The sequence below is a fragment of the Falco biarmicus genome, chromosome 9 (assembly GCF_023638135.1).
Source record: "Falco biarmicus isolate bFalBia1 chromosome 9, bFalBia1.pri, whole genome shotgun sequence".
NCBI classification, from domain to species: Eukaryota; Metazoa; Chordata; class Aves; order Falconiformes; family Falconidae; genus Falco; species Falco biarmicus.
Genome location: NC_079296.1, coordinates 26,308,442 through 26,326,072, shown reverse-complemented (window position 1 = coordinate 26,326,072; position 17,631 = coordinate 26,308,442). Strand labels below are relative to the sequence as shown.

Sequence of the window (17,631 nt, the reverse complement as noted above, 5' to 3'; positions counted from 1 at the left end):
ACCAGAAGGTCTGGAGTAGTCACAGGTTGAGACTGAGTCCTGTTAAAACCAGTAGCATCTTACCCTCCAGTGCCAGTTTGGCAGTCTCCCTCCAGCCTGCTGCTGGGCTTTTCACTGTGTCCCACTGTTTGTACGCCTGTTTGGTTCGTTACTCACCCCTGCCATTCCATTATTAATTCCCATCTCTTCTAGTTCAGATAGTAATTTGCTACGTAGTGCTTTGACAAATGCTGTACTGAAGTTTGGAGAGAATAGGAAATTAGAGTAGGTCTAAAAAAAATGCCTATCCTAGAAGACACGTAATTGCTGTCAGTAAATGCAAGTTACATCTCAAAGTGTTTTCCATGGTGTCTGGGTATTACCAAGGTTAGGACGAATAGATATTCTGGCAGGTTGAATGACGCATAGAGGCTGTATAAATGCAAGGTGCTCATATTTAGGGTAATGGAGGCCGGATTTCTGTGGAAAGAGGAGACAGAGCAAAAAGCTAAAATGGTTATTAGATCTCTGTGATATCAGCCACTGCTGTTTTTGGTTACCTGGTTAATGCCAGCTGAGGAGTCATCTTTTGTAGGTGGTTCACTGCCAACTATGCACTTTTGAGCGTGGGCTGTGGTGTTTGTTTCTGCAGTTGCACATATTAATTTTCAGCTTGGAAAATAGCCACACTGGTCTGGAATTTGCTCATCGCCATCTTTCTCCATCCTTTCTTGCAGCAAGGGGCAGTTCAGGCAACCTACAGACCTCTGTGAATGCCTTCTGTCTTGATCATGCCCCAGATTTTAAGCTTTATTTTGTCACACAGACTTTCAGCAGAGGTCCAATACTAAACTTGAAGCTGGAGAAAATAATTGGCTTTTTTTCCTGGCCCTAACTTTAATGTTTGCTATAGCTTCATATGTGACAACATACAGTACTGCCTTGAGTTCTCTTATGCCTACCACTGCTGGATATTTTAAGGATTATTTGTAAAAGCACTTGACAGCAAAAGTGTGCTACTGGCGGAGTTGCCAGCATAGTTGTGGGTTTATCACAAATGCCAAATATCAACAAGAAAATAAGTCAAAAAATATCTTATTTTTATTCAGAGTTGCTTTATAAAGTTTGTGACAAATGAAGACTAATCCAAAACACATCTAAAATATGCAGAGACTCTCCAAATGCACCAAGATAAGGTCTTCCCAACTTAACCAGTTTCATAAAAAAGAGCCTGCACCAGATTTAACAAATAGTGTCTGTTGGACTGGATGGGGTGAGAACACAGACTCCAGGACTGCAGAGCCTTCTCCTGAAAGCGCCCGGCTTTGGAGTGTGCATCAGGGATCCAGTGATTCCAGTTTCCCAGATCTGCATCAGCTCTCAGGATGATGCCAAGGAGGCAGTGATGCACATGCAGCCTTGAGTACATGCTGCTTTACAGGACAAAGCCAATCCCTTGACATTAGCAGGAGATCTCTTAGGCTTTGCAGGTGGGAGATAACGGGTGGCATGTTCAGGCTTCTCAGTTGTGAAACAGGAATATTCTGCTTTAATGGAGTTGAGTGCTCTTTGAGACCAGACCCATGTAGATGCTGCTTAGTAATCCTGTCTGGAGGCGTCTACAGTTAGCTGAACAAAGGCTGGTGGGGAGGGATGTGCTTGCCTGGACAACAAGAAAACAAGACTGTCCTTCAGCAGGGAAGCCTGTGCTGGAATGCAATAGCCACTGGCTGTTGAGGAAGACAGTGCTTTCAGAAAGAAACCCTCCCCCTCCCTTATTTTCATAAGGCTACCTTAAAAAAAAAACAAAACAAAACCAAACAGAAAAGCCTCTGTAGTAATTTGATTTACAACTCCATGTTGTTAAGAATGATTAAAAGTGATCATTACAAGTGCTACTTGCAATGGAAACCAGAAACAAAGGCAGGTCAGTAAGTGCTCCAACTTTGCTTTTGTAAGTTTGTTTTTTTTATTCCCCATATGCTTTTTTTCCACCTGTAAAACTGCTTTTCAGTCCTATGCCTTGTCCACACCTGTTGATGTGAAAGAGGAAGTAGTGTGCTTTCATATTCATAGCACAAGCACTTGTGATATTGTTTCCAGGAGTCATTTAGACTATAGATAACTATATTGTTGATATGTCTTAAGCAGTTACAGTTTGGTAGCATATGACAGAAAGAATGAATGGGAGAAGGAAGCAGGAATAATGTAACAGGGATGATGTGAAAAGTGCAGGCTGGGATTTAATTAGAAATTGAAGCCTGATCAAAGTGCTTGGCAGTAGGCAGAAGTTTCCTGACAAAAAATGTGGCCTGCGCTGATGGCAGTGCATAACCTCTTCCTTGGCTTGCGAAACGGTGCAAGAAACTGTGCAGTGGCTCCGCTTTTCATAGAAATGCGCCTTAAGCAGGGAGAAGGAGACTGAAACATTCAATCCAAAGGAGGCGCATGTAACGTGTCCCAGAACAATGCTGTCCCTGTGTGGAATCTTTGCCTAGTAACTTCTTCCAAATGAACATTTGTTACTTTTTTATGTCTTTTCCTGTGCCCTGTCGAGTAGCCTAGTGTTGGAGGTGGCCATGCTTTGAACGGGGGTCAGGCCATGTGACCTGCTGGGATCCTTTCCAAACTAAATTTTTCCTTGATTCTGTGAAACTGTTTAGAAACAAGGATAACAGTTCTGTGTCCGGCACATGGCACCGGGTCTGATGGCTCCATGTGCCCAGAAACCCATTGGTGGCCGGGCTGGCAGAGGGCTACAGAAAGGCTCCAACAGGAGCTGCCTGGACTTTGAGGAGCATGGCTGGTGGCTGGCACTGCAAGGACTTTAAAACCCTGGACTTTATGAACTGTGGGAGCTGAAAGCCAACTGTGAGACTGTTTAAAGTTACAAGTGCTTATGTATTAGCAAGTAAGATGATTTCTCTTGTTCAGCGTGCAAAGCAGCTCCAGACAGTAAGATCTGAACTCTAGATGGGAAAGGAGGATGTGCTCAAGACTTAATCTCCAAAAGCAGGCAGGAACAACCTGCACAATACCAACCTAGCTGCCGGGGATCTTCTGTTCAGCATGTACACCCATCCCCTCATAGACCTGTTTGCCAGCTGGGCTAACAAGAAGCAACCCTGCACCTAAGCATATGGCATTGTGAAAGGGTCATTGCAAATATAGTAAGGTTGGCAAGGGGGAGTCAGGAAGTTCAAGTAAAAGGATAACGTGATGAAAGCCTCTGGAAACGGGACTACTGAATGTAGTGATGTTAAAGCTGTTAAAGGTTGCTGCTGCCAAAAAGACACCAATGTGTGTCCCTTATTGCTACTCTGTGAACGAGACAACACTGAATCAAACAAATTTTTTGGAAGTAAACATAGGTGGTCAAGGATAGATCAGTGTTGTGATGCAGAGCTGTTCCTGAAATGGCACTGTGGGACTCTGTTCTTTCACCAGCTCCACGTGATTCACTTACTGGTTCAACAAGTCACATTGATCTTTGCATGTCACAACCACAGACCTCAGCCGATCACTTTCTGGCTTGTGCATTATCAACAGGATTGCAATTTTGCAATGGGATCTTAATTTCTCAATTCTGTTGATATGAGAGCCAAAATCTATGCTGTTCGTCAGTTACACTAACTCTGCAAGGCCAACAAAAATGAGGAAAAGTGTAAATAAACTAATAAGAACAGATAAGAGAATAGATGTGTCCCATTCCTAGTTCTTTTGCTGACTAAAATTACAATTTGTGGAATTAATAGTGTGCCTGAAGCAAAAAATGCTGTGCTAGCTCAACAATGCCTCCTAAAAGTTGCTACCAGCTGCTGCAATTAGAGATGGGAACACCTCTTTAAGCCCTGTAGGAAAATGTTGCATCTACTGTGGGTATGCAGCATCTCAAGACAATGTACAGTGTTTGCTTTAGCTACCTGTGGTAAGGGGAATCATCTGTTGGTGCTTTTTAAAGACTTTTGTGGAAATAGTAATACCTGTGGAATCTATCTATACTATCATATCCTGAGTTGTGCTTGTTGAACTGTGCTCTCACACAATCAAAAACCTTTTCCAGAGTTGGTGTGATTTCTTAGGAGAAGAATGCAGTGTGGGATCTTTTCTGTTGACTGTGTAGGAGATTGTTCTGCTTTTAGAAGTTGTATTGCTGCTGTAATACGGGTGCTGAGGTGAGGGACCCACAGGCCCAGCGCTGGGGAGGTGCAGCTCCGGCTGTGGGGGTGCTGCGTGGTGGAGTAGTGCTGGTGCTCCCCCAGATCCCCAGTAGGCTGGGTCTCCTTAAGAACTAAGGACTCCTTAAGAACTTAGCGCAGGACTCCTCTGCGTTGAAACTGCTGCCTCACCTCACTTGTTCAGTGAGGTGGTCCATCATTCAAAATGTGCTTTGTTTTCTGTGCATGTGGGGACTCCATAGAGGCTTGTGAGAAGTGTGGACACAGTGTGCTCGTAAAATAGAGGAACCCTGTGGTTCAGCAGGTGTTGGGATCCACCAATATACATTCCTGTAGCCTGCTGGTTGGGCTCTTTTGTTGGGCTTTTTTGTTTGGTTTCTTTGTTTGTTTTTTTGTGGTGGTGGTGGTTGTTTTTTGGAAGTTGCTGCTTACAGAATGAATTCATTCAACATATCTTTCAGTATAAACATCCCCACATTTTCTTTGCCTTGTAATAAATTTTAAGTGAAAGTGAAAATTTTAGACTTTGATGTTGCAAACAAACCTGTAACAATGTTTTTTATTATGATCTGTGTGCTTCTTAAGAAACTGTATAGTGTCTTCTAATTTCCAGGTTGCCCCAGAGCCTATTAGAGGATATACAAACCACAAGCTGTAAAACGCTTGTTTTCCTGTGTTTTGTACTTTTTCCCACCCATGTTTTCAGACTAGTAGGAAAGCATGGACTTTTTTGAGGTGGTGCACCACATGGGGGACTGAGACCTCGGCACCATAGTCCTTTTCCATCTTGAGTGTCTTGAGGACCTGCTGGTTGATACAGCACAGCTGATTTGGCTCTGCTTCTGGACTACTTTGCTATTCCAGGAAGAAGTTTTACAGGAATGCTGATCTTACATAAAGCACATAGCTAATTATGAAGGAATCATTTTAGATTGGAATCTCACAGGAACATACTGTAACTATCATTTAGATCTAAATGAATCCAGGCACTCTTTTCTCAAATTGTAATGTTCTGTTTATGAATGCATTTCGTCCACTTGGCATTTAGCCCCAGTAATGCAGCGATATTGTGTAAAATGTGAAACAAATGACACTCTTCTTTAAGAGAATGTCTGGCTCCCAAAACATAGTAACTTTTAATTGAAAAGGGAAGGGATGATGAGAAAGCAGTGCTGTCTAGGTGCTAAAGCAATGTAACTCATGAGTTTGGAGACATGGAGGTTTTTTTCTGAACAGTCCTTTGTCATCTTTGGTGATCCTTAGCTGTATTTTAACCTCTTTATGTATTTTAGAGTTTCCCAAGACCATAACTTGTAACTTTTCAAATGCTTGCAGATCATTGAGTAAAAGAGTACGTTTGCAGAAGATACTGACAAAGCATCTTAAAAGTGTGTCTGTTTAATTTTAGGACAAGGAAACCTGCATGGGTGTCAACAATCAAAGTTACATATGTGAAACGGGCCACTGTTGTGGACAATCCCAGTGTTGCAACTACTACTATGAACTCTGGTGTAAGTCCTTCCATTTTGTATGGCTTCCCTTCCTAATCTGCATGGCGCTCATACCGTACTACAGATCTGACTTGTGTCCCATGGGGTTTTGTATTCAGCCTGTATTATGCATTGCCATTGCGTTTCACTGCAACACAAACCGCAGTTGGCCTGATTTGGCAAGGGGAGTAGGGTTCTTACAGTGGGCATACTCCTCAAAGTGCAGGCAAATAGGTCGTCTTGCCACGTTCATGACTGGAGATTTGTTGTTTGGGCTTCTTATTGATTTGGGCAGTACTGAGAGTACTCAACATTGTATGCGAGTGAGGAAACCATGCTTGAGGGAGAAATGCACGCTGGAGTTTGACACACTCAAACAGGTAATTATTTCAGTATCTTTAATCTTATTGTTTTAGTTCTTTGCAAGAGCGACAGTTTAAATCTGTTTTATCTGTTCTAAGCTGTCCTTTCAAGGAGGTGGGGCAGGACATTTATTCTCTCCAGGACAAATTGTGTTTGGAGCACAGCTCCTTGGGTGGAAATGGTCTTGGGCGAATCTTGTGGGCTGACAGTGGCTGAATGCTCTGGGCTATGAGGAACATACATTGCCCATTGCAACCGCTCTTACCACCTCTTTCCCACAATCTGGGATTTAAAACTACCCATGTTTCTAGTGAGTGGTTGAGTGACTGGACCTTCTAAGTCCCTTTATGCAGCAGCAGGCAGGTCAAAGCAGGTCAGCAAAACTGATGAAGATATGTGGAAAAATGAGTAGTTAAAAGGATAAGAAAGTAAATGCTGAAATATGAAGGCAAACTTTTAGACTTGTGTAGTGCTGATAGTGTTTTCCTTTAAGGAAGAGCACAAAAGGTTGAACACTGATGTTGACGTGCTGTTGTACTGCCAGGAGGTTGGGCTGAGAAGGCATCTGTGCTCCCAGAATTTGGAAATGTGGAATTCTTAATATTGTAACCCCATGTTAGAGACTGGAGATACTTTCTTACCACACCCAATGGTATCTTGTAGCTTTTATGCAACCATGCTATCTACTTAATCCCTCTGCTGTGCCCACAGTTTCACTTTCTCAGAGTAGTGTGTGTGTAAATGTATATTACACATACAAAAACTGTCACTTAACTTCGATTCAAGGACAGAAATAGCTGACACTTTATCTTTTAGTCTAGAAACACACTTTTACTTTTCAAACTAACCAGTGAAGCATGAAGACATGGTTGTAAACTAAACAGGACTTTGTGAGACTCCTTCAAGACAGGTTGTGCATCACACTGTAGTGGCTGACTGTGTCTTAACCAATGGCAGGATTTGAATGTATTGCAGAACTTTTACAGCAACTTTAATTTCAGAAGTCTCCAAACAGTTCAAAAAACAATTCGGGACGGGGCAGGGGGGCAGCTCCAGGGACTGTAGCAGGCTGAGAAACAGACATGAATACATGGCTGCCTTGGGCTGCCTGGTTCAGATTGTAGCAGTTGGCAGCACAGGCAGGACAGATGGCTGGAATTTGTTTGGACTATATGGGGATGCATGGACAAAGCAGAGTGGGGAAGGTCAGGCCCAGTTTTGGGCTTGTGTGGGTGGGAATGCAGAGGAAGATGCATGTATGCAAGGGCTTACAGACGCTGGCAAGCAGGATCTAAATTGAGCAACAGCATGGTATACAGCTGCACACTGGAGCTTGTTGCACGGTCACCATGTTTCTCCCATGGACATCTTGAAAGAGAGGCTTAATTGAATTGCATACAAACAATACAGTCAGAACAATAGCCCCCTGCCATTTTAATGGAATGATTTTACTGTAACTGTCTTTGCGCTCTCAGTATGGCATGGACTTTTTATACTTGGCAGTGCCTGGCTGCATCATAAAAGTTCTTGGAAGATAAAACCAGATTTTGTTAGAAGGAAGCAGGATATTTCAGGCTTCTTTCTAGGGCAAGCACACAGGTCACGCTGAGATCATGGAATAAACATACTAGTGGCACGCGTTGCTGGGTGGTTCCTTGGGAGGAATGGATGTCTGCGTTGAGGTTCACATTCCTTCTGCGTTGCAGAGAACATCATATACCACACTGAGATGAGGGGAATAATGCAAACATGAGACCTGTTCTTCTAGGCTTTCTGCAAATTCAGGCAAACGTCCAACATTGATTTAAAATTAGTTAATGTTTTCAAAGCTTGTTTTGCCATTGTGAGGTTAGAAAAAAGTTTCTGGGATGAGGGGAGAGGAGGCATAGGGGGATCATGTCCTTTAACTGAAAACTCATATTCTAGAGCTTGTGACCATAGCTGCAGAACTTACCTACTGCTCCAGGAATTGAGTATCTTTGGTAGGTACGTGTGGTGAGGCACTCTTTAAGACTTTAAAGGTAAATAGCAGTGATAGTATATGTAAATAGTCTTAATATGAGCAGTGAATTGTTGGTGTGGAGAGCAACAGCTTTACATTCTTGAGCACAGATTAGCTTTTTAAAAGTTAATAATAACTTCTGGTTAATGAACAGTTAACTTAGCAGCAACTTTTAAGTATGGCTTCATGGTGGTTTGTGTTTTGATTTTTAACCAGTGTACGCATGTACTGAAGTAGCTTTTGAGAAGCTTCTGCTTTTGTTGACCTTCTCAGACCACCATGCTTTTGTGTGCCTGAAAGCAGACCTTCTTGCTAGTCCTGTTGAATTAAATCCTGGATTTATTTACCGCCACAGCTTTGCAGGGAGAAGCAGCAGAGGAGGGTGGCATTTGAAATGGAAAAGAAAACTAGTCTGTCTTTGCTGGACATGCCTTCTGAAATGTGATCCTGTCTTGTGGCCACTTGGAGTTTTTCCCATAAAGAGGATCTTTTTCCCTGGTTAAGAATTTAAGGGAAGTTTGTCTTTGAAATGGCTGATCTCAGCAATTCTAGACAGGAAGTAAGGTTGCAGTAATTACAAACCAGTCCTTGAGGGTGGTGGAATAGGATGTAAAATCAAGGTATTATTTCATTATGTTCTGGGTGGGGCAGAGGAATGGAGAACATGATATGCCAAGCAGGTGGACAGCCTGTGTTTAAAATTAGACAACAGCCCGGTTCAGATTCCCCACCATCTCTTATTAAAAAAAAAAAAAAAAAGTGCCATGTTGCCAAATAATAAAATTATATCCAGATTTATGTATGTGTGTGTATGTATATATAGGTCTAATAGCTGTATAAAGGTCTAATTAAATCTTCACTCAAGCTTAGTCGCTGGTAACATGGGGAGAAAAAAGTGCAGTATCTTTTCATTTTCTTGGAGTAGAATGATAAAAAGTAAAAGGGAAGAAGGGGCTTTACTGTTGTGTTTCCTTACATAGGGAAAGGTGTTTGGGTGGTGGTTGAGATGGTTCAGCATTTTAGCCTAACTACCTTCGGGCTCTCCAGAGAGTTCATGGTCCCCAGGAGGGAGATTGTAGTCTTGGGAGAATGGCAGCAGCTGCTGGATTTTTCTTACTAACAGTTGTGTTTTGCTGGAGTTTTCCAGTGTTGGTCTTTGTCCCTCACAGGTGTCTTACTGTTTAAATGTTTGAAAATACCACTTTTCAAAATACAGGAGAGAAAGTAACTGAGGAACGCAGTTCCAGCGTTTTGCAGATTAAGAACTGAGGCTCAGACATCCTGTATTTTCCCAAGTTTAAGTGTATAATGTGGACTGAAAACCACTTCCACATCTCCTGATGTCCATCCTTGTGTGTCTCCTTGCTTATTGAGGACCAGCATGAAATTAAATGATTCTAGAGGCTCTGAGCACAGCAAGAAAAACTGTAGAAAGTATTTTGCAAAATGTGGTTGGAAGAATAGTACACTGTGCTTCAGGAATCGTGCAGCATGGAAACAGGCAGTTGGTCACTGCATGCAGAAGAGCTCAGTTGCAGGATTTCAAAGTTAGAGGGCTTAGCTGGTCTTGGGCCATTTAGGTACTGTACAAAGCCCAGCACTGGCAGTGAATGAGTATTCAGATGTTGGATGTGCCTACTTTACTTTGGCAGCTTTAGCAGGGATACTGAGCCCCTCTGTTTCTGAGAGGAAAAAAAAAAAAGCTTGATTGTTTGGGCCCTAGTGGAAGGGTTGTACAGGAAAAAAATGTTCTGTTTGCAGGCAGCACAGTTGATGTTTTTGCTGATTTTGAACATTTTGCTCATCTCTGCACGCTTCCTCTTGGAATCTCTAGACAGTTCTTTTCCCCAAAAAGCATGCTGCCAGAAAATTTTGGCAAGGATCTGGTTAGCTGCTAAAACTAAAGCAATTGCTGTACCACGTACATGTTCCAGGTCAGCTTTATAGCAGGAATTCATTTCCAAGACTTCGCTGCTGTCTCCAAAACCCTCACTCAAACAACACGTCAGTCCCATGTTTTCTTCTTTACCCTGTGTTGTGTTATCTTATACTTTAGTATAACAGTGTCCTTTTTTCAGAGTAGGATTTGCTCTGCTCCTTGCCTTTCACTCAGCCTCCTGCATGGTTGTACTTGCTTTCTCTTTCCTAGGTTTATCAAACTTCACGGTTGGCTGCTGTTACTCCTCAGCTGATGCTTCAGCAATAACCCTCCCATGACAATGCCTAGCTGACAGTATAGGGCAAATGAAACTGATGTCACAGCCATGCAGAAACTCCTGATAAATAGGGTCACCAAGGGAATTGTTTCCTGGGTTTCTTGTACTTTTTTTTTTTTTTTTTGTAGCCTAATCCAGACAGCAGAATCATCTTAAGCTTAATATGGTGTGGCTCGGTAGAATTCACAAGTCCAAAAGAGAAGGGAAGCTGTCTTGCGTAGCCTGACTGTGAAGATACTGACTTTTGCCCCATGTGGCCCGCTTCCACTTGCTCTTTTAAGCAGCAAGGAAGGGCAAAAGAGCATGCTGGTGTTCTTTCTCCCCCTGCCTTCTGCACCTCCAACCCAGCTCCTCACCAAATACGCAGATCAGTTGGTACAGACCCTTTCCGTGTCTTGTTCCCAGATGTTCTGGACGTGGTCTCAGCTGGGTCGTTCCCCTCTGATCTGTGTTAGACCACTGTTCAACATGTGTTTTACCAACATAGATGTCTTGGGAGGGGTAAGTCAGCTGGAATTGACTGGACTTAGAAACATGTCTTCTGGAGGACAGGAGCAATTGCTCTTCAAAGGCTCCCTCTCCAGGAGAGTGGCATAAAACCAGTGTCTGCGGATTTACAGCCTCAAGTTGATTCTCATTGCAAGATAAGCAAAGATTTTTCTGGAACCTGTCTTTTTCTGTCTTATCTCATGGCAGTGGGTGTACCATGTATACTAGACACTGTTCTGAAAACTAGAAAACAGCTGCAGCTAACGGCTGTCTCCTTTTGCCTGAGTTACCAGTCTGGGAGCAAGTGAGCAGGAGTTGGATGTGTCTTCAGCTTTTTTCTTTTGTCATTGTACTCTACAAATATTCAGTAAGTTTTTCTTGCAGTGTGGTCAGGCTGGGACTGCAGTTCCACTGATTGAAACTGACATAAAACCGTCACTGAAAGTCACAGTCTTTCTCTTGCTGCTGTTGTGTTTGGCAGATGAGTTTCAACCTGCTCTGGTTTGCTCAAACCAGTTCAAACCACTTCAAACCACAGCTGTGCACAACTTTGTGCTGGCACAAGAAGAGGTGGAGGACGCAGCAGGAGGTATGGAAGAGGCAGGCAGGAGAGGACCATGTCATTCAGCAGCTTCTTTTTTTACCTTTTTTAAATGTTCATAGGCCTATGGCCTGGATCCTTCATCTGGCATTCTTGAGCAGTGGCACTGACTCGTACAGGCTCGTGTCTGAAGTGGCAGGAGACAGTGCAGTCTCTGTGCTAAGGACACTATTAAACCCAAGTGCGTCCAGGTTGTGGTACGAAGTAAATCTCTGTCCTGTTTTTGGTGATAGCATTGGCCTTGTGAAAGACAATTTTTTTCCATTCATGGCTGACTGTGAGGCCACAGTTTGGGACACCACTTTTTAGTCAATGAAATTGTCTCACTTCTGTTCAGAACCAGCTCTCATGGAGCCAAAGCTATTACCCAGATGCCTGTCAGGCAGACACAAACCCACTTTGCAGTATGTTTTGGCTTCTTTTAGGGGACTTCCTGCCAACAGTGCAATGGCATTTGCTCAAATTTACCATGAACTCGAGGGCAGACTTCTCTGTTCCTACCCTTGGAATGCTCCAGAAAAGGTTTTTCAATTTTACACAGGATAAAAGGAGCTTTCCTCAACGGGAATGCTGATGGCAATGTCACAGGCAGCACACACATTACAGCATCTGACTGAACGTTGCTCCCCCCTTTTTCATGAGGAGGGAATGCTCTGGAACGTTTATTCTTAAGAATGATAAATAATAATTATTAAGAATAATTAAGAATAAAATAATTTAGGTTTGAGCAAAACTATGCTCAGTGTCCCAGAAAGGTTTTCTTTAAGCCTGGCATGTTCTTTCACAGCTGGTAGAAAACAGCTCTGGTGCATGTGATGGGGCTCACTTTCCCAAGGATGCTGTAAATGTAGCAGCCTCGTCTTTCTTTGGTCTTTCCTCTGTTTGTGGGAGATGGCTTTCACGGGAGCTAATTTTGTTCTGGGTATTTCTGCAACTCCTGTTCTGATTCTCAGAGCTTAGTGCTTGTGTAGAGCTTACAGCTCTGAGCCTCTCTGATGCTGGGTTAGAGGTTGGTGGTACTTTTTTTGTTTTCATGAAAGATTTTTGATGCTCTGGCAGAGAAATCTCTTGGCAAAACTCAGCTCCTTGGCTGTGTCTGATTTACTCTTTGGTTGCATCATTATCCACCCATTGGCATCACCAGTGGATTTGATAGAAGACACAGCAGTGTTTCTCAGGACTCAGCCCTTTTTGGACTGGAGAGCATTTCAACTTTGGACACTTCCATAAACCGAGAGCAAGCCTGCAATTACCTTCAAGTCTGATACACCCTTGGTGCATGTTTAGCTCCAAACTGGTGCATCGCTTCTGTCAGTGCTGTCCATCAGCGATTGTTTTTCCAAAGACCCTGTTTATGCTCTTGCCTGTCATGTTGCCCTCAGGTTGCCACAAGCTTTTGTTTCCAGCGATCGCCGCCAGGTTGGCATAGGGAACACCCTCTCTCTCCAACCAAACATTTAACGGCAAACTTGGCTCAGGACGCCTGGTATCTCACAACCTTGTCTCCTTTTCCAGTGACTGCAGCAATAGCTCAGCACAATGCAGCTGAAAACCAGGTTGTGTCTGTTCGGGAAGGAGGCGCATGTTGAAGAGCATGGAGGAGGCTTTTGTGTATGGGGAAGGCTTTTGGGGACAGTGAAGGCAACTGGAAGTCCAGTTTTACTTGACTTTTTAGAGACCTTTTAATGCCAAACTTCTGTTGCCTTTGCACATCTCACCCATTTTCAGCATGAGGTAGGGCTGCTACCTGCTTTTTACCATGAATGACGTGTTAGTGTGTACTGCTACGGTGCTTAGCCTCTGCGTTTCCTGCTTGTGTAGTGTTGTCTTTTGGTGGATTTGAAGTTCCCCTCCTTCCCCTCCTGCCAAATAATGCTGGGTGCATGGGCCAGTGGTGTGTTCGGCTTACCTCCCTGCTGCTGGTTTAAAGCCAAGCATCACCAGGTGTACAAATGCACGGCTCAGCCCTGGACATCTTCACTGTTCGCTCCATACTTTTAGACATAATATTTACAACTACGCTTGGCCTTGTATGCATGGCTTTATTCCAGATAAATGACCATACTATATATTTGCTAGGATTTTACAGTTTTTCTGTTCTGCAGCCAAAATGGCAGCTGTCCCCAAACTTCTGGCTGGGGCATGTTGTGGAGCCTTTTATGGAAGCCCTGGACTCCCAGCACCATGCTGGGTGTGCAACCAGAGCTGTCCCCAATCCTTCTCTCAGTGCTGGCACCTCTGCTCAAGTGACAACCAAGGGGCCCCTTGCGTGCCTCAGCACCTATGGGTGCCTCATCCTATTGCTTCCTATGTGCTGGGGGGGGCTTTCAGCCCTGTGGTGCTGATGTGCGCTTGCGTGACAAGGTGGGGACAAAATCATTAAGGAGGACACCAGAAGCCAGGCCAGCAAATGGCTGTGGTGGGCATATGCTGCTGATCTCCTGTGATCGACCAGACAAGTCCTTGGGCTCATGCTGAGTCAGGGGTTGAGTAATTCCTAGAAGCTCTAGGAAGTGTCAGCAGTTAATGAAACCAGGCAATAACATGGTATTAGTGTTTTGGGTTTTTTCTGGAAATTCCCATGAAAAACAACAGTTCTCATCCACTTGTGGTTGTGAGCGTGCATAGACCCTTTGCATGAGAATGGAGGTGGTGTTCCTGGCACCATGGCCGGATTGCCGTCCAGTAAATTATGGTCTGTTTACTTAAAATGCCACCTGTGGTTTCAGTAGGATCCAACATTAATTTATTATCCTAAGCTGTTGTATGTTGTTACTGCCTGTTGTTTACAGAGTTGCCACACGTCTTCCCAGGAATGGCTGAGCTTACTTTGACCCCTACTCTGAGCTTGTGCATCGGTTTGTCTGCAAAGCACTTTGGGATTTCTTTGGAATGGGTAGAGAAGTTTTCTAAAGAAATACTTTTTTAATCTTCTGGATGCAGGCTTGGGTGGGAGCAGTTATTCCCTGCAGAAAAATTCGGCTGCTACAGCTGAGATTGCTTAATAGTGGCAGTTCTCCAGGACTTCTTAACTAATTAAGTGCTGCTTTCTGCCATTGCATCTAGAGTCTTTGGGAAAGGATATGATCAAATGTGTTAAAAAGCATCTGTTTTCATAACTGTAGCTAAAATCCTGGGATAGCTGGGTGTAATTTTCCATTGTTTTTGAACGCATGATCGTGGACTGCTCTTCAAAAATAAGGAGTACTTAGAAGATGAACTGCAGGCCTGCTTCAGTGCATAGTGGTGTGCTGTGCCAATGACCTGGTTTTGATGAGTGTGTTCTTGCTTCCTTAGTGAGTAAGTGCCAAGGGACCTTCTTTTAGGAAGAAATAAAGTGTATTGGTGGGAGTCTTCAAATTATGAGATGATGTGTATTGGGTTTTCGTGGCAAGGTTTTTGTAGCGATGGGGCTGCAGGGGTGGTTGCAAATGCCTGGGTTTGAAGGGAAGAGTGGACTAGACCAATCCTTCTAGTTTCTATAAAAAGGCTTTTTTAGAAGCAGGAGGGTGTTTGGAGGGCAACGGACGCTTTCTTAGCTTGGTTTGAAGGACGTTCAAAGGCATCTCGAGTGCTTAATCCTTTGCTTCTCTGGACTGAAGATCAGTCTACTCTCCGCCCTTCAATGGCACAGCTGAGTGGGCTGGCTAGAAAAGCTACCTAGGAACCTTGATCTCTAGTCAAGCAAAAAAATTGGAGCTTGTAACATCTTCGTTTGATAGCAGGTTTTGATGAGTTTAGGTACAAGGGGAATCCAGTCCATTAGGGAAATCGGTTGTGCAAGGCAAGAGAGAGATTTCAGTTTGCTGTGCCAAAATACATGAAGAATTTGGGTTACGACACAGGGAGGTGAAAGTCCCTGCTCAAAATGCTTGGAGGCATGATGTGGCATATCCAGTTCACCTACAAACAGCCCGGTGTGGGGCTCCGAGATGGGTGATATGGGTCGATTGCACTTTGTCCTGAGCCAGAGCAGTACTCCTCTCATTCTTCAAATTCCTAAACTGGTCACCTTTCCCCACCCAGCTCTTAGCAGAGAAAACATCGCTAACTCTGCAGGGGATGCTGAAAACATCAAGGTATTGTAAAGGTGAGACCAGAGGTTTTTACTGGGGAGAAAAAAGCAGTTTGATCTCACGGGGCAAAACGGCCATGCTGAAAACGGGCTGTAGCACTAGGAGTCTTGATTTTGTCTGTTTGGGAATAATGCAGAGTGGCAGAGGTCTTACTGAAAGAAAACCGGTGTTGTGTTCTCATGAGGAGTGGTTGCCAGGCCTGCGTGTTTCTAAAGGGGGAGCTCTCCCTGGATTCTTAGCTGCAAAAACTGAGCTTAAAAAAACTTAAGAGCTTACAGACACCTCTGAGGCAGGTAGAGCTGTGCGCTGTAGTTTCAGGAGACAAAAGCATAATCTGGAGTGAATGTTGTAGCTCTTTGAAGTGTGTCTTGGAAGCATTTTTCAGTGCATGCAAGCATGAAGGGGGGTTTGCAGAAAGGGGGAGTTATTCCACATGTTAGAGGGAGTGGAGAAAATTCAGGAAGTGCTCTTTTAAAATTCCCTTTTAAGGAGCAGTGTACGTACAGTGTGACAGTGTACAGAAACCAGCCGTGGCCACAAACGGAGTAGAAGTTAGGTTTCTTGAGGATTCAGAGTGGGGGGCTAGTTTAATTTAATTTTGGGTAATTTAAGACATTGAATACAAAAATAAGTTTTAAAAATATTTTGAGACATTTATGTAAAAAGAGTATGTTTTTGTTAAACATAACAATGAAGGATTTGGGCTGGAAATTAAAGAGCAGTGCAAACAAAAGCAAAACATAGTGCTTGGGGTTTTTCTCTTCTTCTGTGGTCAATCTGCAGTGTCTTTTGTGTCTTGTTTGTTATTTTCAAACCAAAGTGGCTGTGGGAGACAAGTTCAATGCTATTCACAGCTCTGCTCATAATTTTGGCTGGAAGAAATGATAACCAAGGGGTGGGAGTGATGGCACAGGGGCGGGGGGGAGTTTAGCCCTGTCTCCATATTTCGTTCTCCTCCAGAGATGTGCCTGTTGAACGTACTCCACATTGTACCACAGTGCGTACAGAGTTAGCAGATTCTATCAAGGCTGCCAGCGTAGCAGTCCCCCACGCAGTCAGGTCCGAGTTGAAGCATCCTGGCACAACGTGTATATCTGCCTTTAGAGCAGTGTGGGGTTCAGATCCAGGCTTTCTGATGATCTTCTCCATCACCCTCATGGGGTTTCCTGGGTTTGGCTGTGGCTTTTGCGCTGTGGCTAACGTTTGCCCTCCCCTGTTGCAGGGTTTTGGCTGGTGTGGACCATCATCATAATCCTCAGCTGTTGTTGTGTTTGCCATCACCGACGCACCAAGCATCGCCTCCAGGCCCAGCAACGGCAACACGAGATCAACCTGATCGCCTACCGGGAAGCCCATAACTATTCAGCCCTGCCATTTTATTTCCGTATGTATCTCACACAGTTTTTTCTGGAGGTTGTGGGGAACAGGGCAGCAGCGAGTTTCCTGTGTTGAGTGGAAGTGGGGAGCAGTGGGTGGGCTCAGCAAGAGGCCACGGGCAGCTTTACTCCCTGACCTTGGCTCGTAGAGAAGAGGTGGCATATTCCAGCTGCTGGATGCGTTTGAGCACCCTCGAGTCTGGAGTTGAACCTCACCGGCTACAGCACCTTCATACCTACCCTTGGTTTGGCTCTGTGAGTGCAGTGATTCCCTGGTTATTGTTCTGGGAAAGTTCTTTAAATAGCTCATTCAGGACTTGATGGACACTTCTCCTTTCCAGCCTGTACTTGCCGCTGGTGGGACTGAGGTGTGGAAAGTGGCTTCATGAAATTTGGTCACACAGGCTGGGTGGAAGCGGTGTGTCAGCAGGGACCATGCTGGCTCCCACCCTGTGCTGTGGTTCCCAGACCACACTGCTGGTGAGCAGCCCTAGGACTTTGCACAGAAGAGCTGTTACCCATGGCTCAGGGAAAGTACAATCACTTTGTGCTCTCCTTTGTGCCCTGCTACGCTGTGTGAGAACAGCAAGTCTTGGCTTTTTGACCGGAGGTACCACAGCTGAGTTTCCTGTAATGGACTGTCAAATTGCATGTATGAACTTGCTTTTTTTGTTAAACTCTTGCAGCCACCTCAGAAGTAATTCCCAGCAGCGTTTTCCTCCCTAATCCCAGGGATATGCAATTGCACATGAAAAATTGCAGTGCTGTCTTTAAGTGTTTCTAGTATTTATCTCTCTTCTGTCTGTATAGACTATTTCGTTGCCTTTTAAGAAATAAACAAGATCTTTCATAGATTTGAGG

General features: G+C 44.1%; 1 protein-coding gene across 4 annotated transcripts in view; it reads left to right on the top strand.

Annotated features, from left to right (window-relative positions):
* The window catches only part of WBP1L (WW domain binding protein 1 like), a 65,548-nt gene that overhangs the window by 44,913 nt on the left and 3,004 nt on the right, over window positions 1-17,631 (top strand). For all 4 annotated transcript variants that reach the window (XM_056352066.1, XM_056352067.1, XM_056352068.1 and 1 more), the window contains 2 exons: window positions 5,566-5,668; window positions 16,617-16,778. In XM_056352066.1, the coding sequence (XP_056208041.1) occupies window positions 5,566-5,668; window positions 16,617-16,778 (265 nt within the window). The remainder of the gene's footprint in view (window positions 1-5,565; window positions 5,669-16,616; window positions 16,779-17,631) is intronic.